Source organism: Perca flavescens, chromosome 17 (genome assembly GCF_004354835.1).
Source record: "Perca flavescens isolate YP-PL-M2 chromosome 17, PFLA_1.0, whole genome shotgun sequence".
NCBI classification, from domain to species: domain Eukaryota; kingdom Metazoa; phylum Chordata; class Actinopteri; order Perciformes; family Percidae; genus Perca; species Perca flavescens.
The window spans coordinates 13,462,836-13,488,620 of record NC_041347.1 but is presented as its reverse complement, the minus strand read 5'-3'; the positions used below and the strand labels follow the sequence as shown (position 1 = coordinate 13,488,620).

Here is a 25,785-nt window from a genome sequence, read left to right as displayed (position 1 = left end):
AAGGCGGTACGGTTTTGTGCAGGATGTGCAAAATATGAATCTGGATGTGCAAAAGTTCACAGTTTAATATGCGCATAAGGTGTGATGAAAATACCAGTTTAATTAAGTGTGTTAAGTTTGGTTGAGTCTCTTTCCATTTGTATGATTGATATGTAAGTGGATATGATATATATCCAGTTATGTTATTAAATCATATAAACCCAGAGCTGCATAACAAAAGCGAATGAGTAAAATAAAAAATAAAAAGTTGCAACACAGCCCAGTGGCTAGTTTGTGTAGTGCATCGGGAAAGTGAGCACAGGCCTCAGGTGTGATAATTGGGTGTGAAATACGCAGCATGTTCACGCGGATACCTTAACGGCAGAATTCTCTTTCAAAGAAGGAGAACTAGGCTGAGAGAACTGGTCTTTTGTAAGTGTTCTGCCTGATTTTGATTCAAAAAAAAAAAAAAATGGCTTCATTGCGAGTAGCAGTCCGAGTCCGTCCGTTGAGCAAAAGGTAGGTAAAATGACTGCTTTTATTTTCTCTCGGAATGAACACCTATGCCACTCACACACTTTTCAACAGAGAAAAGCAGTTATCATCGAAGGTGATAATTCACATGAAGGGGAAGTCTACATCTGTTGACAAGGTATTTTCGTACTAAATAACATCCACTATGCTGCAGTTAATTATGTTTTTATTAAGAGTGGGCTGTTTATTTTAAATTGTAGCCTTCACATATTCGAGGGTATGAGCTGAAGGACAGAAGAAAGACCTTTTGTTATGACTTCTCATACGATTCAACTGACAGAGGAAGACCCACATTTATATCCCAGGAGAGGGTATCTGTATTCTTCTGTTTGTACATTTTGCAATTTTTATTATTACTGTATTGTAGTGTAGAACAATTACCTGATATTTTAACTAACCCTTTCTTTGCTGCTTCAGATTTATCATGACTTGGGGAGTGATGTCCTGAAATCTGCATTTGAGGGTTTCAATGCCTGTGTGTTTGCTTATGGCCAAACAGGCTCAGGAAAATCTTACACCATGATGGGTCACACAGTAAGGCCTTCTCAGCTTTCTTAGTCTTTCTAAGGTTAGAGTGGCAATTTTAATTTATCTTGGCAGTAAGCTATCCTACAAACACCTGTAGGGCGTTTCCCTGTGAAGTAGAGCTTTAATCTTCTGGGACACCCCCAGGATGTCACAATAATGTAAATTGTAATTTCCCCACTGGGGATCAATAAACAGTATAAATTATAATTTTTTTTTTTTTTTATAAAAATTAAATTATGATCACAACACCGTAGAGCTAACATTGCAGAGCACCCCAGCAGTGCTAACCTACTGTAGTGTGCACAGAGCACTGACTCCTCCCCACATTAGAAACTGACTGATTGCATCCTCATCGGAGACTCTTCATTTATCTCCATGTGTCTCCCCACTAATCAGAAAATGTGATGAGGGCAGCAACCCACAGCTCGTCGCTTTGCACAGCAATGGAAATTTCACATTAGTGAGTTTTCTGCTTGTCTACCAGGAGACTTGTGCAAGGTCATCTGCAAAGTTGCTGTCAACATCACAGATAATTATATATGGCTCTTAATGCTTACTATTTGTTACTTTATAATTAAAACAAGAGGGCATGCCGCTCAGATTGGAATTGCTTTTATGCTTCAGCAACTCCATGTCAGATGAGCTGTTATTTATATTGTTTAGCTGCCTTTGCATGTGCTGAGTTGTGGTCACGATATAGTATAGACACCCACATTAAGAGGAGTAAAATGAAATTGTCATTTAAAAGTAGCCTAACACTATGTGTAACACTATCATTTTGTATTAAAAGCTCTAAATGCAACATTTATTTTCCTTTTTAATGTGCCAGGAAGATAAAGGTTTAATCCCACGGATCTGTGAAGGCTTGTTCTGCGAGATCTCTCGTAGAGAGAGTGATGACGTGTCATTCCGTACCGAGGTCAGGTAAGGGACCATCATACATATAGTTATGCTTCTTCTTATCTTCTTCTGCACAGCAATCATTACACTTTCAAACGTTGATGCAATTGTGAACGGCCAGAAAACAATGTTTCAAAAATATGCCGAAACATGGCTTTTTATTATGTCAAAATTGCACAGAATTACATTTAATGAGTGTAACCAAAGGCATCGTGACCACCATAGAAATGTTTTTTTTATTTATTTCTATGGTGACCTCCCAAAAGAAGTGACACAGGGCAACAATTCTGTCAGAATTATGTGACAAAGCATGACAAAGATAATGCATTTTCAAATGAATTGGTTGTTGTTCAGTGGTATCGTCTTAATATTAATTTAGATAGGATGGTCAAGTAGGTTGTTACTTAGCTAGAACAGTCCTATAGCTTCAGAAAATTGTATGACCTAACTGTAATGCAGTCCTTTTTAAAGTCAGGAAAAAGAAAATGTGTGCTGCTTGAACATTATGTGGTCTTAATTCAACTCTAGAATTGGGAGTAATCTGATTATCTTTGATCTTGTTGAATAGCTTGAAAATGACAGCAGGATGCTTTTGATAAATAACACATTTGTACTGTATTTTTTTTGGGTAAATACCCAGCAGAGGTGTGAGTTACACATTGCTTTCCAAACACCTTTTCAAAAAGTGTGATTATCCATGAAATAAAGTATTACTATCTCCTTTTCTTGCAGACAAAATGAAATCACAATGGGATTCAAATGTTTAGTTCAAGTAGACAGGATATAATAATTATTAAAAATGGTTTGATATTCCTGATACACTCATCATAGATTTAGTGAGCATAGCAGCGTGTGACTTAATTTATTAGTTCATCGGTCACAACCTAACTCTCAACACATTTGGGAAGGTGCATGATTTTATGATTTTGAGTCATTAAAAGTTAAAGACATGGGAATATTGGGATAGCATATGTGGTCTCGCTATGCAAGGAAACGGAAAAAGCATGCATCCGGTGGAATTTCCTGAGGCAACAGAGCAGTCCCGGAAGTGGAACAATTTTTCTGTTATTAGTACAGTGCTTGTTTGGAACAGATTGCTTGACCTGTGGTATTGCTGCTTGCAGCATTCTCCAGAACCAAATTGTACCCCAAAATTACTTGCAGAAGGACCCCAAACCTCTTAATATGCAACTTCACTGTATAGCTGACTTACAGTGTACTTCAACATCAGGAAGACATTGTACTACTACATTTACCTGACAGAGAATGTTGCAGATTCAGAATTTAATCACAAAATATCACAATTAAAATGTGGAGTAATCAAACCTTATGGACTCGTGTGTGTGTGTGTGTGTGTGTGTGTGTGTGTGTGTGTGTGTGTGTGTGTCAAATAAAGTTGTTGTTCAACTACATTTAGTGTTAGTAGTTAGCAGCACACTTAATTAACCAGACCCAGAGTGAGCCTGATGAACACTGCTGTCTTTGCCCGGTCAGCTCCGAGATATCTGCACAGCGCTGTGGAGGACGTGCCGAGATTAGGTTACGTGCTGCCTCTGTTAAGAAGTGGTACATTTTTCCTCAACCTTTTTGTTGCTCGGCAGTTTAGTTTTATTCAGTTTTTTTTAATATCCAATGCTGTCCAAACACTCCAAAATCCAAATCCCAAGTTCATTGGGTACCCAGGAAACAAAGTGATTGTGTGAAGTAGATTGGATAAATGGTTCATGAGAAATTTCAAAGACAGACCACACGCACACATACAGAGGTTTTGCGATTTATTAGCTAGATTAGATGTCCTAGACTCGTGGTCTCCATCCCTTGTCCATGAATGAAACCTATGACTGTAGCTGCACATTCATCCCTACATTGTAAAACATATATTTTATATTTGTAAGGAGGTGAGGTAACTGTCTTAATAATCCTTCCTGTGTTATTGTAATAACGGCAGCTATACCTCTAGTCATTTAGAAACCATCTACTATCGTGACCCTCTTTGAGTTTTCAGTGTTGTACCAGAAAACAAAATGAATGGCTACATCCACAGGATATGGGCTCTGCCATTCCATCACTCACTCTCGTAAAGCCTAATTGCTCCTTGCATTGTTTTTGAATTAGCAACTCAGACTAGTCCCTTTTTGCTTCTTGCACACACCCAGTATTGATTGAAGTGCTCTGCCAAAACCTCCTTTTGCATAGGTTTGTTTGTTTATTAATTGCCAGTGCAAGCAGAGCAACACATGCAGTTTGGCTTTAAACCTACTGCACATCTCTTTTGATACGAGACCGTGAATAGCAACTTGTTTTGTTCTCATTTGGTGCCGTGCCATTCACATATCAAGACTGAAACCCTTCATTAATCTGTGCCTTTGTGGCCTGGTGTGCAATCTTGAATCAAACTTAGCATTTGTGTTTATCTCTTGGCACCAGCTATTTAGAGATCTATAATGAACGTGTGCAGGACCTTCTCAAGAAGAGACCTACACCCACAGATGGAGGCTTGAGAGTGAGAGAGCACCCTAGGGATGGACCCTATGTAGAGAGTAAGATGGGTTTTTATTCTCCATCCAGCGCCCATCTCAGCTTGTCTAAAATGCAGAAAATCTAATACAACTTGTGTGTAGATCTTTCCAAGCACTTGGTACACAACCACAGTGAAATGGAGGACCTGATCATTCTCGGCAATGCCAACCGCACCACAGCCAGCACGTTCATGAATAACCTTAGCAGCCGCTCCCACGCCATCTTCACCATCAGCTTCACACAGGTGAGCTCCAGTGCTTAAGCCTATTGCTGCTGTGTCTCATGTTGGGTAAAACATAGTTTAAAAGTTTTACTGCAAACTCTTTGGGTCTTAGTAAAGATCATCCCTCAAGAGCTCTAATTAGCCTCGTTTATCTGTTTAGTGGAATGATACTTTTCAACATGTTTTTTTTTTTTTTTTTTTTTCTCTCATTTTCAAAGGCTTTTTCATTTTTTCCATCTGAAGTAGCACTTTTGTCGTGATACCGCCTAAAAGTATTCCTCTGTGATCGTGCCTCTTTTGAACTAGACAGATTGCTCAGTAATGTGTTTTTTTTTTTTTTTTTTTTTCCTGCCACAGGTGTGGTTTGATTGGTTTGATGAAGAGTTGCCACGTGAGAAGCTGAGTAAGATCCACCTGGTGGACCTGGCAGGCAGCGAGAGAGCTGATGCCACGAATGCCACAGGCTCCAGGCTGAAGGAAGGTGCCAACATCAACAAATCCCTGGGCACCCTGGGCAGTGTGATCTCAGCTCTGGGTAAATGGCAGTTACAGCATGACAAACCATGACACCACATCTTTATCTAGTATTGAGCCGGTCAGCTCAATAATGAATAGAATAATGGCTGAATTCTATGTAAGAGCGTTCTTTTTATTCACTGTGGAATCAATCTGCCCTTTCAAAAACGAAATGCAATATAGGGGTTTTTATTATATTAATTTGATGTTTAGTTTAATTCCAAAAAATGTTTTAATAATTTGAAGGAAAAATTGACGTGATGAAAATTATGGCGGTCATTAAACTTGTGAGTGCAAACTACTCAACACATTTTGAGGATTAATATTGCGCCCCATGGATCTATAGAGCTTTTGGCTAAAATATTTTATGTTACTACACTCCAGTTTCTCTGAGTCAGTGTTTTCTCTCTCTGTGACCTCGCAGCTGATCTTAGTGTGGGAGGACAGTCAACAAAAAAGAAGCAGCAGATCTACATTCCTTACAGAGACTCTGTGCTGACATGGCTACTGAAAGACAGCCTGGGTGGAAACTCTGTGACTACTATGATAGCAAGTATGTACAGTAAATCAAAACTCTGCTGACACCAAGACATTTCAGACTGTTTCCAGAAAGTGTCCATCACCCCTTTTTTTTTTATTCTTACCTTTTCTTGAAAATGATCATGTTAACCACATAAAGAGCTGCAACTAACGACTATTTTCATTGTCGATTAATCGACAAAAAAAGTTGATTCTTTTCCCGATTTAATTGAATAGTTGTTTGGTCTATATAAAATATCAGAAAATTGTGAAAAATGTCAGTGTTTTCCAAAGCCCAATATGATGTCTTGTGTTGTCCACAACTTAGATATTCAGTTTACCCTCAGGAGTAAAGAAACTAGAAAATATTCAAATTTAAGCTGGAATCATAGATGTTGTACATTTAGTTTCATAAATAACCCAAATCGATTATCAAAATAGTTGCCCATTGTTGTTGATAACTAGTCGATTTAATCTTTGCAGCTTTAACCACAAAATACTTTTTTTGGTTATTATCTCACCACTGCTCATCAACCGGTGTGCTTTCCTCCCTGGTGACCTCCTCATGGCAGCCGTCTCTCCTGCTGATGTGAACTACGGGGAGACTCTGAGCACGTTGCGCTTTGCCAGCCGAGCTAAAACCGTAGTGAACTCTCCCACGGTGAATGAAGACAACAGCGTGGATGTCATCAGAGAGCTGCAGGCAGAGGTTACCATGCTCAGAAGGCAATTACAAGAAGCAAATCAGGTCCTGCATGTGTTCAAACTCCCATAAAAGTAGGGATGCACCGAATCCAGGCTTCGGATTCAGCCGAATATTGGGGTTTTTTGACGGGGTTCAGTTTCTGCTGAACCTTGGAATGTTTTTCCACCGAACCCTATGCTTGCCATTGCTTGCACTACGTGCTACGCTGGTCGACATAATACCCGCCATTGATTACAGGAAGGTGTTTACGTAGGTGGACTGTTCAATGCAGTAGGCTGTGAGAAAGTGAAAAAGGAACTTGTGAGCAGAAAGTGTTGTTTGGCTGTACTTTCAGTCAAAAGAAGGCAATTGTGGCTGGGTTAGCTCAGTTGGTAGAGCAGGCGCACATATGTAGAGGTGTATACCTCGATGCAGAAGGTCCAGGGTTAGAGTCCGACCTGAGACAATTTCCTGCATGTCATCCCCCTCTCTCTCTCTCCCCTTTCATATCTATCTGTTCTTTCCATTAAAGGCTGAAATGCCCCAAAAAACGTTTTAATTAAAAAATAAAAGCGATTCAAGTCGACCTACATGTTCATGTCTCGTGATGGCAAGGACCCTAAACAATACACATCGCCACTGTTAAAACATTTGGTATGAAACCTCTGAAAGAATAAGAGTTGTACATGAAGGAATCTACAGACAGCAGCCAAAATGCAGCAACTTCAGGTATGGCAACATTTTTTTTTAAGAGGCTGTGGACTTCATTAATGTGTTTACTGTGTTAATGGACGGAGGATGAGAGTAGGATCGGCATTCAGTTTCGGCAGAATCTTAACCAGTGGATTTGGTATTCGGCCGAACCCCAAAAATCTGGTTTCGGTGCATCCCTACATAGAAGGCCATCAAGGATACAACAATATGTTTGACAGTCTTTTATTCAAAGGTTACATTGTAGGTTTGGCTGTGTGGTTTTTTTTTTTTTTTTTTTTTTTTTTTTTTTACTACTACTCCAGGTTTCCCGTGGGGAGCCATCTTCCTCCATGAAGGTAGAGGAGGAGCTGCATCAGAATGAGACGAGGGTGAGTCATCCTCTGCCAATTGAAAAACGTGGGGGAGGTTTGATGTACTCCTCTGTAAAGAAAACACCTGCTAATTCCCAAATTTAAATTTGCCAAAGCAATAGGAGTTTGATTCACCACATAGTTTAAACAAATTATTCTTACAACACTCCTTTTGAGCTTTTGCGCAAATATTCTGGGGCCAATTTAACATTAGTTAGTTTGACTCCCAAAAGCCAAGTAATGTTTTGATTCTTGGACATGAGCTACAGGATAACAAGACTACTCCAAGAGTAACTGGAGATAATTGCTTATTCCTGTGATCCTGTTTGGTTTAATTCTTTAATCAGATGGTACTATAAAGACCTACAGCAATATCCTGTTTGGCATCTAGAAGTTTTTTTTCCCTTTTTAGTACAGAGTTTGATAGACGAGGTCAGAATAAAATGTGAGATACCCTTGTCACATTCTTTGCTTTGTTGCTAGACCGACACTACTAGTTTGTAAGATGCCCTTGTTGCCTATGTTTTTATTGCTGACTTGTTTTTATGTGCCCTTGTTTTCAATTTAGCAATATGTCATAACAAATTTGCAATTCATTTTTAAGTCCAAAATCCAATGTATTATTTGGTGAAGAATAATGTAAAAATTATGCCATTTGCCATTACACCAAGCTTGGTACAGAAGGATATATGCAAGTAAAATAGAAGGCCATAAAAGTCTGAAGGCTTCCTCTATCAATTTTTACACAAACAATCCTCAAAGCAGCAAACTCCCAGCAGCAGATTTGACAGACGTTGGTGCTTGCAGTAAAGACATCCTCCCAGCTGGTGGCACTGCAAGTCTAGTAAACTGCTACTTCATGGAGTGGAAAGGCTGATCAGAGTAGAGTCAACCTCCACATTTAAATTACATTTCCCATCTATTTAGGTTTGAATTGCATCCAAAAGCTGAGTTCTTGTAATGAGTGTGAAGTTAGTGTGTGAGACAGTGTTTAGGGAGTCTGAAAATGAGATACAGACATGCCTTCAACCCAATATGGTTTCTGAGGCTGGGACAGGATGGCAGCATCCTTTTACAAGCCCCCAAGCTGCAACAAAACAATGCCACTGTGTGCCAACCCAGAGTTTACACTGAACACTTTTCCTTTGTTGAATTTGTGCCCAACCTCCCAAATAACACCAAATGTCATCTGTTTGGGACTCATCGTACTCCGCCAAGTAGCCTGTTGCATTATGCATTGAACTGTGAAGCGTCAGTCGTGAAAAGTATGCGGTGACTTTTCTCACCCATCACATTTTTTCTCTTGTCATACATACTTAGCAGTACATTCTCTAACTAGCTGATTTAGCATAGATTTAAACTGTTGTGTTGATCTGGCCTTTAAAAGATGTCTATTATTGACTTGTAGCATCCACTAGTGACCCTGCACCAGAATACCAGAGTAAAGCTACACATTAAAGAAGACATTGTAAGGATTTTGAAGACCCTACACATGACTGTGGGCCATATATGTGTGTTTGATAATTAACATTCTAACTCTGTATGGTGGTTAGCAGGTGACATTTAGGGGCTCCACAGCTCTTTATTTATGACAGTGTATTGGAACTCATTAGCAACTGTCTTAGTTGGACGCTCCTAATTAAGAGGTCCTGATTATTGACATATGGCACTTTTTGTTTCTGACTATCTAGCGTATTAATTAAAATGCAGTGTTGTAAATCTGTTTACATGGTCGAGCAGTGATGGCTTCATGCTCAGATGCAACATCACCCATCTCTACCGGCAGAGCTGAAAAATATGCCTTATTTAGAGCGGTCATGTAGAAACACCTGTTGAGATGCATGATATAATGTGACACCTAAGTGAAAAGGCCATTTTACCGTTGACCGGCAGGCACCCTGTTGTTGCCGAAACTCTTAAGTGTTTGATGAATGACTTTATGGATTTGACATTTGTCTTCCTGTGCATTTGCATTCTGCAGATGTTAGAGCTGGTGTCTTTGCTCAGTTCTGTACAGAGAAGCACATCCAGCCAGTTTGAAGTTGGCCATTTAATTCAGCACACATACTTTACAAACAAAGGCTTAATCACGTTTTGTGGAAGTAGATTTTTCTTCTTAACAAATGGCCTTGTTTTTTAAATAGAACAGCTGATATAATCCAACCTCCATGTTTAAGTGTATGGTGTTGTATGCTCTTTCTCTAGCACATAGTTTTTTAAATAAAGAGCAAGTCTTCTCCAACTCTTCAAGTTCTTGTGTTTAATTCAGTTTATGCAGTTGCTGAGAGCTAGATGGAATTTCTTTTTTATTTTTTATTTTTTGCTGGGACCGTAAGGAGACAAGTTGACCAAGAGCGGTGTAAACAGAATTTTGAATTCTGTATTCAAAGCAGATTTAGAATGCAAAGTTATTCATCGTCAGCTTCTTAGATTGGTTACAGGGCATGTGGGAAAGAGAAAGTAATTAATATGAGATGGATTCCACAGCAGCCTCACAGAGACGGCAACAGATTGAGAGAACAAAAAAAGGCAGGAAGAGGGTAAAGTGAAATGTTGTTCTACTTCAGGGGTATATACATGCACGCACGCACGCACTTGCATGTACGTGCACACAGATTTGTGAGTAGCTCTACTTCACAAGTAGAGTGCTGCTCCCCAGCCAGCCTTTCAGGTCCTGTGTAACAGTGGTGGGAGGAAACTCCATTTCAGTGAGATAAAATGAACGGCAGTGTTTCTTTGATCCTAGTGGTCTTTGTATTTTACCAAACATGCTGCAATCAGCACAAAGAAACAACTTAAGCCTTGAATGCTCTGAGCCTGGCTCTGTTTAATGTCAATTTACCTCATGCTGTCAGCAGTTATACATCATAGTTAGTCATTATTGCATTTCATGACCTTTACATATTCATATCAGCAGCCTACCTTTGATTCTTCACATGCCAGTAAAGTTTGGCTCCAAACTAGATTGACTTTTTCTTGATTACATGGCCGGATTATTATCCATGTTTGAAACACACATGGCAAGCACATGTGTTATAGGTACCATTCATGCATACAAGGACTAAAATCTCCTATTGGGGCCCTAAAATAAACTAATTACAGTCCAGTTGAATTTAACAAATAATTTTGCACAATATATGCTGAAATTTGAACCATTACCTGACAGGATTCGCAATGGGACACAGCATGATAATTTGTTGACTGATTGGGAGCCCAGAGCTTTTATCAGGTTGAATCCCTTCTCTAGTTTTTAAGCTCATGCAGCATGCATGGCAACATGCTGATGGCTTGAGTGCATATCAAGCTAATTATACAAAACATTCAAATTACAACCAGAACAACTTTTCTCTATGGTTGAGATTCACATTCACAAATAACAAAGGGGCGGTTAAGAAACAAACGACTGTTAATAAGACGCCAATTATTTTCTGTTAGTTACCATAGTGGAATACAAGCAATCATTAGAAACATAAGGCTTCTTGCCATTTTGAAAACCATGGCCATGTAATTGCCTTTCGCTTCACGCGTTATTCATTTGAACTTTTCTAAAGAGCAGTAATCTGAGGTATAAATATGGCTCTTTCAAGGAAATTAACCTTTTTAATGTAACAGAGCAAATCTAATGTAGATGTTTTTCTCTATGCCTGGATTCAGTAAGTTATCTGCTTATCAGAAGTCAGAAAAGCATTGCTTGGCCTAGTGTGGCACTGTTTTGAAATGCACATTAACCGAGTCGGGAACCTGAACTGTAAAGTGCTGAGAGAAATCCATTAAATTCTGCCTAACCACAGAGGATGGCTTTTAATGGAAGCCTAAATGCTGCCCGAACATCACTGCTGGTCTAGTCCATAGTTAATTACAGTACGTTCACCAGCTTCCTCAATCTGAAAGTGGACTTTTTGTCCTCCATAGCAACACACTTTTTTTGGTGGGTGTGTGTCTCATCTGTCCTGTTGTCTGAGGAAAGTGACACAGTGCATTAATCTGCCAGGCTGCTCTTCACCTCTAATGAAGTCTGAAGAATCCCTTTTAATTAAGTACAGGGGCTGAGGTCGATGCCTCTCCTTCTTCATTAGGAAAAAAGGATTTCTCCCATCTCACAACTGCCAATGAGTGAGGTGGTGCTGGTGGTGGACATGTCTCTCACTTCACTGTCCAATCTATATGAAAAAAAAAAAAAAAAAAAAAAAAAAAAAAAAAGAGTATGGAGGAGGTTGAAAAAAGGGGGAACTAGTTTATGCAGAGTGTTGCCTCTGAATCCTCCATATGTGAGATTTTCTGCTCTGCCTCTTGGGGAGGTACTTATAATAATCCATTGCAATGTGAGGCATTAGTCCACCAGCTTAACAGAAGAATACTTCTGATAGGGCCACTCATGCTTGGGTAGAATCTGGGTTATTGAACCACAGCCATTGCCGTGGGAGGAAAAGGTTAGCAGCCTTAAACACTTTGCCCAGAGTGTTAAGTTTCTCTTTATGGCTTAATTCAGTGTCTTTTGAACCCAGCAGGTCATCCAAGGCTAAGTATTTCATTTCTTGTTGAATAATTGGCAAATTAACTGCTCACTATCTCGTTCTGTCTGCAGCCTGTCTATACTTTTCTAAAGCTTAACTCACACCTTAAAAATGAAAAACTAAATAACATTTTTATACAAAACTAAATGAATATGGCCCCCTTGACAGACTTGTGTTGTAAGGTGGTGTGACTTGCGCTTTTACATTTCCAACAGCAAATTGTTGGAGGCAGTGAAGCGGTTTATGAAGCAGATAAGAGGTTTAAGGGTTGTCCTGTGCTTTATAAATGGCTTTTAAATCAATTTCTCTGCTTTTTTTTTTTTTTTTTTTTTTTAAATCACATTTTTGTACCACCATTCAATCCATATTTATCAGGGGTTTCTGGACAAGCAGAATGGATTTGTCTTTTTTTACACAGCCATTAATTTCTATCTGACTTGAGTTGTGATGCAACTGCAATGTTGCTTTGTGTGTCACTATAATGCAGTATTCATCAATAACCTATGTGTGAAATATGGTCATTGAAAAGTTTTTTTTCCATCATTTGCTTCTGAGATTTGGCACATGCTGTGTTTTATGAGGGGGGGGAGATGCAAATGTCCCCATTAAATAATCTTATGACAATTTTTTTTCTAGTTATTCAGATTCCTCAACCAATAATACTCTATTGAATATAAATGCTTTATGTGTAAGCCATGGCTTGCTTTTCACTTCTTGTGAGCCTATAAGGCACAGGAATTCACTTTAGTCTGACCTTCCATACAATACTATCGGACACATTGTAAATGACACAGAACTAGAAGTTTGTTGCTGTTATCTAAAGTTGACATACTTTACAAGCTCGGGAGTATTTTTATAGGAGCATGCAGTGTTGATGGCTATGTATCAAAGGCAATGGTGCATGGTCTACAACCCATCTTGTGTGCATGTGTGTGTGGGCGGCGGCACTGCGTCTGTTTCGCTCACTGAACACAGTGTACAGTTTGACTCTCGCCACGATAATCTCAATGATTTATGGTGTCTCTCTTGCCGTTAGCCACTCTACCGCTTCATGGCGACACATTGTTGGAACGCTGCTATTCTGCTTGGCCTTCAGGCAAGGAAGAGCAGTCATAAAGAATTCAGTTTTCTGCTGGTTGCCATTAAATGTCTGTCAGCATTTTAATTTTATATTGTGTGCCATTCCAGTTACAGGCTATTGAATGTCTTTCTCCCCCCCCCATGGTATATTCTCTACAGGAGAAGACTGTGGCTCTGAGGAAGGAGGGGAGAGGAGTGATCCTGGACTGCCAGTTACCTCATCTGATAGTCATTGATGAAGACCTGCTCAGCACTGGAATCATCCTGTATTATTTGAAAGTGAATAAATAATTTGAACTTCGTATAATTCACACATTACTCTTTTTATTTGTCTCAAATCATCACAAGCCAAGATCCAGTGCTTTTTGTTAATCGCCAAACAACAGCTTGCATATTGCATCCTGACCTTTTACTCTTCTCTGCAGGAGGGCAGAACCCTGATCGGGAGTGACGAAGCATCATGCAGTCAGGATATTGGTGAGTCAAAGTCACTGCACTATATTCCCAGTTGCTGTGTTAAGCATTAGTTACGAAATAAGCCGCATTTGTTTTTATGCTTTCATATTTAATTGTATTGTAGTGCTTCGTGGGCCTGGGCTCCTCAGTGAACATTGTGTGCTTGAGAGCCGAGCTGGGACCGTGACTCTGATCCCTCAGGATGGTGCACTGTGTTTAGTCAATGGCTCTGTGGTAACTGATCCCTGCCAGCTGACTCAGGGTAAGCATTTCTGCAAAGCTTAATATGCTCCTGATATTCTTTAATGAACATTGGGGGGGGGGAGGGCAAAGCAGGTCTGTAATAATGATTTCTCTCCAAGATTCCCAATGAGGTAATAACACACTCATCCATTTTGAATGCAGTTATATGAGATCACTACCTTACATCTGCAAATGAAATCCACTTTATGTCCCTGGCACCCCCGCGGCAGCGCACTCAGGCCATGAGTAGATTGTGAGCGCAGCTCTCCACAGGGCAGATGCCATTTCTCTTACTAAACATTTTGAAGGGCAAGGGACCCCAGACAAAGCTCCAGACAAAGCCCCAGGCCCTCCATTTAATTGGCAGATGGAGTTGATAGGCCAGACAGGTTTGAAGTGGGTCAGAGCATTAACCTTTCAAAGGACAGAGCCAAGCGGAGCGGAGACTCCTGCCCCCCTGAGCAGACCCTGCTTGCCGGGGCTGGGAGCTTTCAACGCTTACTGCCTCCTCACTCACTCTGCTTTGCTTTCCAGAGATAATAACTGCACACAGAACCAGGCAGTGCAGGGCCCTGGCTATGCTAGTCTCTTTTATAACCATTTCAATTTAGCCAATATCCCCTTCAGAAACGGCTGCATCTGAAGCTATTTTCTTGAACAAATGATAGTAATTTTCCATCCCAACAGCAGCTGGAATCCATCACAGGCTGCCCTCTCAGGTGCTTTGTCACTCGTCAGAAGTCATTAGTATTAGCAAGATTAGTATTTGCTGTGCTGAGAGAGGAGGAGAGGAATGAAGAGGAGACCTCAAAAGTCTGTGGATGTGGCCGTATGAGCCTGATATACAGTATAAACCCTAATATCACTTCAATTCTACAAGACTTCTCAAGTTTCCTTGGACCATTTTCTCTGGTAAATCATTCCTCTGGTCTAGGTCACTGCCAATCACATCGGGATTGTTTTCTTCATGGCAATTCATTCACTTAACCTCAGCAGAGGAAAATGTTGGAGAACTTTTTGTGCCATTTATCAACTTTTCCCCAAGTTCAGTGTAGAGACAGTTCACTGCAATCCCACAATGATAGGCTGATTCCAATGGCTTTTGCTCCTCACCTTTTTTTTTTTATTTATTTATTTATTTTTTTATGCATTGCAGATATTGGGCCTCACCTCCCAAAGTTTACCTGCCGGACTTTCGGCACCATTACTGTCACTTGCATCTGTCTTGGAACACATCACGTTTTACCTCTGTCTTTCTTACACTCTGTTGCATAATTCAGTGCTTGGTGCAGCAAATGGTGTAGTTAAAGCTGGTAAGTGAGTTTATTTTTTTTTGTCCACCTCTTTGGTTCCCTCTAGGTGCCATCACACAGCTAGGAGGAGGAACCATATTCCGGTTTTACCACCCAAATGAGGCTGCCCAACTCAGACAGCAACGCCAGGTACAGACCATACCCAAAACCACAATAGACAAGCCCAGTTGTGTTCTTATACTATCCTGCTATTTTTGTAAAGCTGATGGAGCCTCTTTTAGAAAAGTTCCTGCCACAACTGCATTCTCTGCTGGTAATTTTGTGAAAGCAAGTCAGCATCATGCACTTTTTTCCCATAACTACCAGCTGTAATATCTGCTTCTTCAGCAAACATTGCTCATGTTGCACTCAAATTCATACTTCACTCCACATCAGAAACTCCACAACAGCACCACCAGTTTGTGATCCATGCAGATTCTTTCTAACCAGAATAAGAACTACTGGCCACTTTCCAGCTATTGCTTGTTTTGCCTGTTTAGCATTAAACTCTACTTTTTTGTTCTGATTAATTGGCTCACGAAAAAAGTGCCAGACCTGCACATCATGAACAATCTCTCTCCACAAAATGGAATTGTTTTCAAAGTTAGAGAAGCTCTCAGCTGTTCCTGAAAGGATGCCAGGTGCGTCAGCTTTCAAAACTGGCTGCTTTTTGTCCAGCTTGCACCAGCTCCATCTTGGCTTTCATTCACTTTTGTGTGTTTTTTAATGAAGCTTTGTGTGAATGCACACTTTTTTTCTCCTGAGCAAACCTGTGTTTCTCTCCAATCATTTAAGTATTATGAAGTTTGGGTTGCGTGAGTGGGTATAAGAATAAAAACCTGGAAGTGTTTACGTGCTAGGCAGAATTAAGTAAATCACTTTCAATTTAGTTAACAATGGCTTTAAATGTTAAAACTTAAGTGGTAAGTTTAAATGTTTGTTGTGGTGTGTCACTGTGTTCTAATAGAATACTCCTTCAAATTATCATTACATAATTAACATATATTTTCATCTAGAGATCTAGTCTATGAACAGGGTCTATGAAAAATCTTCACCCCTTTTCACATAATGTGTTATTGTTGAACATCCAATCACATTAGGATTTTTTTACATTGATCAACAGAAAAGAATCTAATGTGAAGACAAATCTTGACACTTAAATCATTACTTGCCTTTAGAAGCTAAGCAATATGAGCAGCAGAATAGAGCTCTGTGTACAGTTGAAGTATGACAAATGACTTGAGGTTAAATACACCAGTATGTCTGTAAGGTACAACTGCTTGTTAATTCCATAGCAAAACCTACATCATGAGGACAAAGGGACATTCCAAACTAAATCTTGCCAAATTTACTGAAAACAACCTAATTAGAGGAAGGACAAGAAACGTGCAGTTAAGTTAGTCAGTCTAAACCGGCTTACTGTAAACAACCATCCTCAAAAAGTCTGAGAGAAGAGCACTACTGAAGCAGGTTACCAAAAGGCCTGTAGACACTCTGAAAAAAGGCTGATATGGTAGACCCTGTGCATACAGTGCAAATGCTGTTGCCTGGGTGCTTCACTACTCATAACTTTAGTGAAAGTCACGGTTGAAAAAAACTTATGACACGTTTGTCAGAAGGCAAATGCAGACAGTCCAAAGGGGTGAATACTTTTTATAAACGACAATGAATGAGCATTGATAATTGTAGGATCTGAAAAATATTGCTATAATATTGACCTTCAATGTATTTTAATAATAAAGTTCTTGCCTGCAACTCAATTTGAGTCCCCTTTTAATTATTTCCTCCTGTGCTTTATAATATTTTATGTTGTAAAATGGATTCACACAACCATTTTATAGACACAGCTGTACTTTTGGTTTTTGACAGCTTTCTGCTCTATGCATTATTGAAAATTGCACACCATTACAGTCAAGTAAATCAGACATCCAGGCCCTGCTGTGGTTCCCAGAAGAAGTCTTTGCCATTCATTTTTTAACAGTCATTCCAAATGAGATGGTCTCATGAGTTCCACATTCGCTCAGTCTTACAACACAAATGGAATGAAAAGAGTAAATGCAGTTTGTAACTGTGGTTTTTAAACAGTATTTCAGTAGTGGCAAGTTGTAACTGACACCTATATAGAACCATAAGAATGGACCTGTTTGTATATTACAGCAGCTTTCACAGAATGCACAACCCTTTCATTTTAGGAATATGTGATAGTTTCATTCTGATTACCCTCATTAAGAGGGGTTTTATTTACCAGATATTCGATTTTTACATTTCTTCAAAGCTCTTCAATCTACCCTTATGTTTTGTGAAAAACGGTGTCATGAACACTTACCTACAGCATATGCAATAATTAAACGATTGCACGATTGAAAATCTACCGAAAGTCGTCAGTCACTCATTTTCTCACACTACGACAGATTTACATTTCACAGTGCTGTCTCATTCTGTTTGTCTGCAGAACCGGCTGCTGTCTGCCTTCAGCTTGCCCTTGACTGACCTGTCCAAATCGACTGAGAATCTGTCCGAGGTGATGCAGCAAAATCCAGGGTGAGACTCATGCAGACATGTGTTAGTGTAATAGCTCTCTACTCAGTGTGACGCAAGCATAACTGAACCCCGTCCACCTCAATCTCCACAATGTGCCTGCCTATTGAGCAGCGTTCATCGGGCGCATAGACCAACTCAAAGCCATAAATCATGGCAGCATTTCTTTGATGAGAAGGGGGGGAACGTGCAAACAGCCATTGTCAGGTGCTTCATGCTGAGCCAGTGGAAATCACAGCAGGCAAGTCTTCTACAGCCCAAGGGCCTCTAATTCGGTAGGTTGTGAACTTCACTGTGTCCCATTTCCAAAATTACTGCAGTGCACTAAAGTTCCGCTCCCCCAAATTCTGACTGATCGGAATTGACATCATTCCACTTTGCTTCACTTAGTCCACATATAGCCAAGTACTGTCTTGAAGCGGTTATTCTGTTGCCAAATTAAGATTTGTGATTTTCTTTTTTTTTTTTTTTCTCTCTTCAGAAATCACTCATTGAAATTTTCAATATGTGGTCAGTGTATAAAAAATGAGGCTTACTTGAAAATATGCTCGGTTTTTGGAGGTATCAAACCTGCTATGTGGGCAAAATGTTTTCTCCTGGGGAAAACATCTCTTACCAGAAAGCTTTTTTAATAATGTATAGAATTTCCTTAACTTTGGTCTCTTTAAAAGCTTGTTTCGTAGGCCTTTTTGATTTGAGATTATTTTGTTACACAACAGGTGTACACGGTTATGTTGAAGTGGCACGGCGAACTTGAATTTTGCGGACTCTGTATTGAGAAAGTCCTACTGTAGACGCAGTTGCAACTAATACAAGCACAGTAACATTTGATTCAGGTTAGTTCATTGAGTTGACTTTTCTGTAAAAACGTGCCATCGGGATAATTTAAAAGCTGTATAATATGCACGCACAGTGCATATTACAGTGCAAACTGAACTTTTGTTAGTGCTAGCTCCTCACTATTATTTACAATTTCATAGAGAGAGCGGATTTAAGTCCCGCCCCCACCGGAGGGGAAAAGAACTCTCCGGTCTCCATTAACTTGTATTGCATGAAGGTGCCTCCTTGTTAATTTCGCCTGCTAGCAAACAGAAAAATGCCTCAAGGCTGCTGTCTGGTGATATTCACTACCAACAATGTAAAGAACCCATAACTTCAGTTTTTATAAGTTGCCGATCTGAAGCTGGTAACAAAATGCTTGCTGCAAACTTAACGTCGGACATATCGGTAGTTTAGTGTCAGGATCCCACAGTCTTCCCATTCTCCCTGCTGATTCCTCATGTCTGTATCCACTTTTGTCTTCATAAAAGCTTAGTTTTTCAGGTCAGCAGCTTATAAAAACTTGAGTCATGGGATATTTACCCGGTAGTGAATATCATTACACAGCAGCCTTGAAGCATTTTGGCTGTTTGCTGGCAGACGAAATTGAAGAGGAGGCACCTTCGCTATAAGTCAACGGAGAGCGGAGTGTCGTTTTCCCCTCCGGTGGGCGTGGCTTTCAGAGTGACGCGATGCGCTTGGTCTGTCTTAACAGCACTTTTCTTATACTACAGCCTACCAAAATCTGAGCAATATTATGTTTATGTTCTTATACCCTGCCACTGCCTTGGAACTGTGTGACAGGCCATTGATCTGTCAGTGTCTCAATGTTCATTGAATTAGTGCCCAAAATCCAATTCACTCTCGAGTGATTCACCACCTACTGAAGAAGCGAGCAATTTGAGACACAGGCCCGGTCTCTCATGATCCATCTGATAACCCTGATGTTTTACAGCATGTGGTGCTGTCTGACATGTAATTTCCCTCACAGTGCAGTATCCCCAAAAAGCTTCGCTTCCACTCAGGTGATTCATACTGCTGTCAGTCCCAACACCTGTAACAGTGTTCCCAATCCACTGGTCTGACACTGCTTGGATGTGAAGGAATGAATACGTGTGTGTTTGTGTATGTAGAGGATTAATTCAAAGCTTTTAGTCAACCACAGAACTATCTTCATCAGTCTGCGTCAGAAACTGTGTGTGTGTTTAGAGTGGGCGAAAAGATGGAGAAGAATGGAAGTCAGGAGTTGTTGTGGAGGAAAATTCGGGACAGCTTGATTGAAGTCTGGAGGTGGTAATGGCAGATCAACTGCAGGAATGACAACTGTCAGCAGAAAGCTTTTATTTATTTTTTTACAGGGTAGAAATACGGAGAGGTGAATATGGCAGTACAGCACATTGTCAAATAGACTGGTTATTTGATTCCTCTGAAAGCACTATAAAATATTATATTTGAACCTCCCCTCACCTGGCATGCTGAACCATCATCTGTTCAAGCCCTGAAGATTAGCAGAGGGGGAAAGTCTTTTTTTCTTCTCTATTAACTTAGATATGTATTCCATCTGTGTTGTTTGTCCAGCTTAAACTCCCTTGTAGCAAGGACAGAATTTATCTCCAAGTTTGCCCAATCAGCTTGGAAATAACCCTCGCTGTTAAAGTTTGTTGAATTCAAACAGTGGGTGTTCAGCTCTGGGAGTGACGGGAGATCTCAATGAACTGACCTGCTGTTGCTTGAGGGGTTATTCCTTTGCAACAAAAGCAACCTGCCTCATTATAGGCTACATCAGTTGGATCACAGGCTTTCCCACTAAAGAGTTAACTAAGCTAACTGCAGAAAACGCCAGACCTGCTCCTTAAAGCAAGGGAACGCTTCACATGTTTGTATTTATCCAGGTCTTTTATTCACGGATTTGAATGCTTGCGATGTCAAAGTGCATTTATGTCAGCTGAATGCAGATTTTTCTCATCTGAGGTGCAACAAAAAATAATTAAAATTGAGCTTTTAGTTTGGAAACATAAGATGAATACTCCTGGGAGAGACAGGAAAGGGCTATTGTCTGTTATGGCAAGTTTACATGCTTTGTATTGGTGTAAGAATTCATGACCGTTCACAAGACCCACTTCTTACCTACTTGTAAAAGTTTGCCCACTTGATTCATTCTTTATTAAATGGACTGTGTAACAGAGGCTGTATGTTGAAGTGCAGCTCTTTCAAACCCAGAAAGTCTGGACTCTGAGAGCTCCCAGTGATGGAGCGGGCCAGCTGGTGTGCGACCCATGCAGCTTTTAATGGCCACCTTGGCTCTGAAAGTCCTTCATCTGACAACCCTCTCTTCCATCTCTGGCCAGACAGCCAAGTGGCAACTTTACTATTTGCCTCCTCTGCCCACCGACAGGCTGTTACTAGGACCTTGAATCTCCTGAAATTGTGTTTTTTATTTTTTTTTTTATACTGGTTAACATCCATCACTCTCGGAGCTGCTGTGCCACTTAACACCTCCTGTCACTAGCTTTAGTGCAGCTAGAACAATTGTACCTAAAAACTCATCTAGCGCAGAAGGGTGTGATTTCTTTTTTTTCATTTTTGTGTCACTGTACTTCAAGCTGTTCTTTTAAGTCAACATCCCAGTTTCCTCTTTCAAATATCTGGGTTGGAGTTTCCTAAAACAGCCAAAAAATGAACTGGAAATGTTTGAAAATATGGTAAGAGAAGTGTTAAAAGGTGTGTATAATAGGATGTACTTCTCATAAAATCTTTGTGGGTTAAGTGTGCATGTATGATGTGATGACTAGGATGGACGAGAAGCTCAACCAGATGGAGGTGGAATGGCAGCAGGTCCAAGAAAACCTGAACCGATGCAACCAGGACATCAAAAGACTTTCAGAGGATAACAGTGGGGCTCCCCATCAACAGAGAGCAGAAGAGAAGACAACGGGGGCAGAGATGGAAGAGACTGGCAATGGGTGAGTAAGGGGGAGGCGAACTGTGCTCTCCACGGTGGTGTTAACAAATCTGTTTGTGTACCAGTTTTGTTCGCAGTCATTTCACAGCAAGAACATTGTAAACCTCTGCATGTGAGCAAAGTGTGTGACAGAAAAACAAGGGTTTCAATGTTGTCAGCTTCTTTGACTGGGAATCCCAGGTCAGTGTTTCTCCCATTTATTCATGTGAGTAGACAAACCTCGCTGAGTACAGGACAGCCTCTGTACTGATCCTCAGGATCTGCAAAAATCCTTTAATCGTCACAAGGACCTGCACTGTGATCCCTCTTATTGATGTTGTCAATGCTTTAGCGCTCCCGCTTTCCCCCCTCGTCAACCTGCTGCAACACACAAAGCTCAGCCAAAGCCTCTGTTTACTGTCAGAAATCATTCTGAGCCGTATATTTGGTTTCTGCTCCCCCCTCTAGAGTGCGGAGTATTGTATGTAAATCCTCAAATCAACAGGCACAGATTCTATTTAATTTCACAGTTAGTAGAGTGGCTCTAATCTCATCGAGCCATTAGGGCGGTTTGCTTTTCAAATCTAATGGATGTTTTTTGTAAAGGGGAGGGGCGGTCTTGTCTTTTGCCTGCAAACTGTTTGAGGTCTCCAGTGTCCCACCCCAGCAAATAATTAAATTTGCTTTTGAAAACAAAAAGCCTGGCAGCATGTATAAGCATAAAAACACAGCTGTATTGTGCACACGCCTCCTCATATCAAGATACATTTTTAGTTTTTTGATAGAAGATGAAATCTATAATTTTATTCTTGTCACTTCACTGTCCTTTTTCAGCCAGATGGATACGCTGGCTGCAGAGACAGCAGAGTCCAAAGTGCCAAAGCAGCTGTCTTACCTCTGCCACAATAGAGACTACAGTATGTATTCACATTTTATTTGTTCTAGGGTTACAGCAAATCACACTTGATTAAATATAATAGAAGTAAATTTGTTATTAGTAAGCCATGAATAGTTTCTTCATGGAATTAAATATGACTTATGTTTCTAAGACATTAAATATAAAGCTAAAATGGTGCACGAAGCCCAATACAGATTTTTATGGGGCATGAAATACTTTTTCCCTTGGCTTGATGTGTTTATTATGCACATATTTTCTTTAAAAGCCCTACAGAAAAGTGTAATAGGGTTTAAATGACACTCATTTTGTGAAAGCTTATTGCAATGAGAGCACTTTTGAAGTATTTCTGTTTATACATGTACCTTGTTATTCTTCACTCCATTTTCCATGTATTTATGTAGTCAAATATAATAAATACAGATGGTGGAAAAAGTTATTTTAGTGCCTTCCTAGCAATGACTGTACTTATTTTGTAGTCAATTTTACAGAAAGTTTGAATTACTCTGTCTAAACTCTTTCAACATTTGATTTCCTCATTATTTCTCCTTTTCTCTTCCACTTTACACAATATAAACTAGGCCAAACCTGGAAAATATCCTGTCCGTCACACTAGTTCTGAGTTGGATGGAGACACACTACAGGGTGGGATAAGCACCAGGGATGGCCTGGAGCAGGAGAGACACTTGTGTCATAAATCAGGGCCACGGCTCACTTCTGAGTGGCTTCGGAGTAAAGCTCAGAGTGGCGCTGGAGTTGCAAGTTATGAGGAAGAGGAGGTTTGGTCAGGGGATGCCAGCCTCGAGCAGACAAGTGTCCTGGGCCCGGGTGATGGATGCGGCACAAAGCCAGAGGGGAATGCTAACGAGATCAAAGGCGTCGTGGCTGACTGCTGCAAGGAGAGACCTGGCTCTGGTGGGAGCTCATTAGGCAGCATGTCCCACCTGCAGAGCAGCAGAAGAACAAGCTCCACGTCTGTCCTCCCACAGACCAGCGCTCGTTCTCAGCTCGACAAAAGGCCTCTCAGCAGTCAGGCAGCCTGCTGTCCACCTGAGGAAACTACCTTCAAAGGCCAGTTTGGCTGTGGAGAGATGGATGGATCAGGAAGTTTGGAGGAGATCCCGGGAGTGTGTGAGACCGAGACGGCAGCAGCCACAATTCAACACTCGGGGCAGGGCTCTTTGCTCAGCAGAGCTTCTTGGATTGTCCAGGATGCAGGGCGTCTCCTTTGGAGCTCCCCCACAGTATTGCAGCAAGTCAGGGAAGAGGGACTACAGCCTGTTGGGGCCCGCTGGTCCAGTCATGTTGTCGCTCTGGTCAGGGAAAGTAATGTTCTGTCTGTAGTGAGGGACAGCCAGGTCTTCTCCATGGTTAAAGGGAGCTTGGTCTTCTCTTTGTTGAAGGATAGTCACATTTTTTCCATGGTGAAAGATCTACCTCTCATACAGCACATCCAGATGGAGATAACTCAAAACCTTCAGCCTGAGGAGGCAGCTCAGATGATTCAAGGCTGCATTATTCCTGACGCCACACAACTCCCAGTCCCGACACTAACACAAACCTTTTGCAGGGCAGAAGAATTGCCAGATAGCATGCCACTAATCCCAGAAGATTTGTCGACAAGGAATAAGAGTATTTGTTATCTGAAGTTACCACAAGAGCAAGACATGGCTGATATTCATGTAAAACAGGGAGACAAACCTACAGAGCCATTGCCAGCAAAACTCATCAGTGAGCCAAAGGTTTCTCATGCACCTGGAGACAAGCTGATTGGAGAGCTCTCACCAGTAAAACGCATCAGTGAGCCAGAGGTTGTCCATGCACCTGGAGACAAGGACCAGGCATTGGAGAACTCCAGGACTGTGCATGACAAAAACAATGTCAAAATCTTTACTCAAACACTGATAGAATTTCCTGATTCCCTTTTGAAGCTGCAAACTCTGCCATTGCCAAACATGATGGACACTTTACAGTCCATCATATCCACCTCGGTGCTCACTTTCCAGAAGATTGTCGCGCTCTATTGGCTGAATGTTGCTAAATGCAGCCAACCTGAGCCCCGTCCTGCCCTACTGATCCTGGCGGAGACTGGCCTCTACACTCTGACCACTGACTCTGGCCTCCTGGCTGTGTTCCATCAACTCCCCTTGTTGCAGCTGAAAGAGGTGCAGATAGGCTTAGCAGGCCACAGTCTGCGTTTGATGAGCACTACAGAGGAGAGCATCCTGGGTGTCTACACCCACAGCCAGCAGCTTACCAAAGAGCTGTGCTTCGCCATACTTGGTGTCACCTGCCCTGGGGACAACAGGGCCTCTCAGCACCCACTGCTCCATGGAGACTTGATGAAGTTGTCTCTAGACTGGAATGCCTGTGTACCTGATCTGCTGCTGGATGCTGGTTTAAGGGTTCGCTGCCAGTTTCAGAAAAGTCTTGCTGATCTGGTTTACCTTCTTCATTGTAACTTGGATCAAAAAACAGTAACTCTAGGAGAAGTGCAGCTGCTACTATGCACAGGTGTAGGGGTGTGCATCAGCCCCAGTAGCCACACTGAGGCTCTGGCCCAGCTTTTTCTTACGGATACCCACCTTGGCCTAGTGCAGGAGGATGCTGTCTTTCACCCGACTCCACGCTCTGTCACCATAGCGTCCCGCTGTCCCCAATTCCATGACTTAACTCTCCGCCAGCGCTCAGATGTGCGCTGCGTGCTGGTGCATGATGAAGACAAGCGCGGAGTTGTCAGACTGGATGTGATCCTGGCAAACGTTGGGGGCAGGGGTCACCCTGAAAGCGTGACAAAGGCAGCTACCCCGCCTGCAAAAGCTTCAAATTCATCCCCGAATGCAGAAGTGTGGAAATTAACTTTCAGTTGCTCCTCTGAGGCCGCCTGCCTGATTAATCACTTGTCAAATGTCTGATCAAGGACTGAACAGCCAGTAATGAACAGCCCAGCTTGAAAACTCTCACTCAAAGGGAGCAAAAGTGCATCCCAACCAGACAACGCAAATGACATCTTCACTGGCAATGACAGTTAAAACTATGACCTAGTTTGAAGTTTCCGTATTGATTTGTTTCTCTAGAAGTTTTTGTCATTTTAATAATGCATGGCTTTAGCACTTTTATCTTTAAAACCCTTGCATTTCTTTGTTCTCGCATTGTTATTGTTCTTTAACCACTAGCCCCCCTAATTAAATAATTAAGGGTTGATGGTTCAACATTGAGGATTAAAACATGTTTGTACCTGTGTCATTTGTTTCATGGGCATACTATTTCTTTTTTTTTTTTTTTTTTTTTTTTTTTTTTTTTTTTTTTTTTTAAAAGATCTTAAAATACAAATCTCACTAAGTTATCTCAGTCATGTTTATTAAATGGTGTGTGTATATAAATGTATATCAAATTAAGGTTATTTTATTTCAAAATAGATCTAATGAAATGGATATGTGTGAATATGTTTGTTAAAATAAAAGGAAGGTAAATCCACTGCTGCTCTGAAATTGTTTACCACTTAGAATGCAGATAAGCTCTGATAGTTGAGCTTTCAA

The 25,785-nt window shown here is 40.9% G+C and overlaps 1 protein-coding gene across 2 annotated transcripts; it reads left to right on the top strand.

Moving 5' to 3' along the window:
- Window positions 1–290: 290 nt before the first annotated feature.
- Window positions 291–25,724, top strand: kif16bb (kinesin family member 16Bb). 2 transcript variants are annotated; one of them, XM_028603064.1, is made up of 19 exons: window positions 291–498; window positions 568–631; window positions 714–824; window positions 931–1,047; window positions 1,871–1,965; window positions 4,369–4,481; window positions 4,563–4,705; window positions 5,042–5,219; window positions 5,625–5,753; window positions 6,292–6,467; window positions 7,421–7,486; window positions 13,222–13,341; window positions 13,488–13,539; window positions 13,643–13,780; window positions 15,121–15,203; window positions 17,506–17,594; window positions 21,203–21,373; window positions 22,186–22,268; window positions 22,828–22,952. In XM_028603064.1, exons 1-19 carry the CDS (start codon window positions 452–454, stop codon window positions 22,860–22,862), a joined length of 2,010 nt encoding a protein of 669 aa, XP_028458865.1. In that variant the 5' UTR covers window positions 291–451; the 3' UTR covers window positions 22,863–22,952. The 2 variants fall into 2 exon arrangements, with proteins under 2 accessions (XP_028458865.1, XP_028458864.1); XM_028603063.1 differs by lacking the exons at window positions 291–498; window positions 568–631; window positions 714–824; ... (11 more) ...; window positions 15,121–15,203; window positions 17,506–17,594 and having other exon boundaries at window positions 21,298–21,373; window positions 22,828–25,724.
- The last annotated feature ends 61 nt before the right edge of the window (window positions 25,725–25,785 follow it).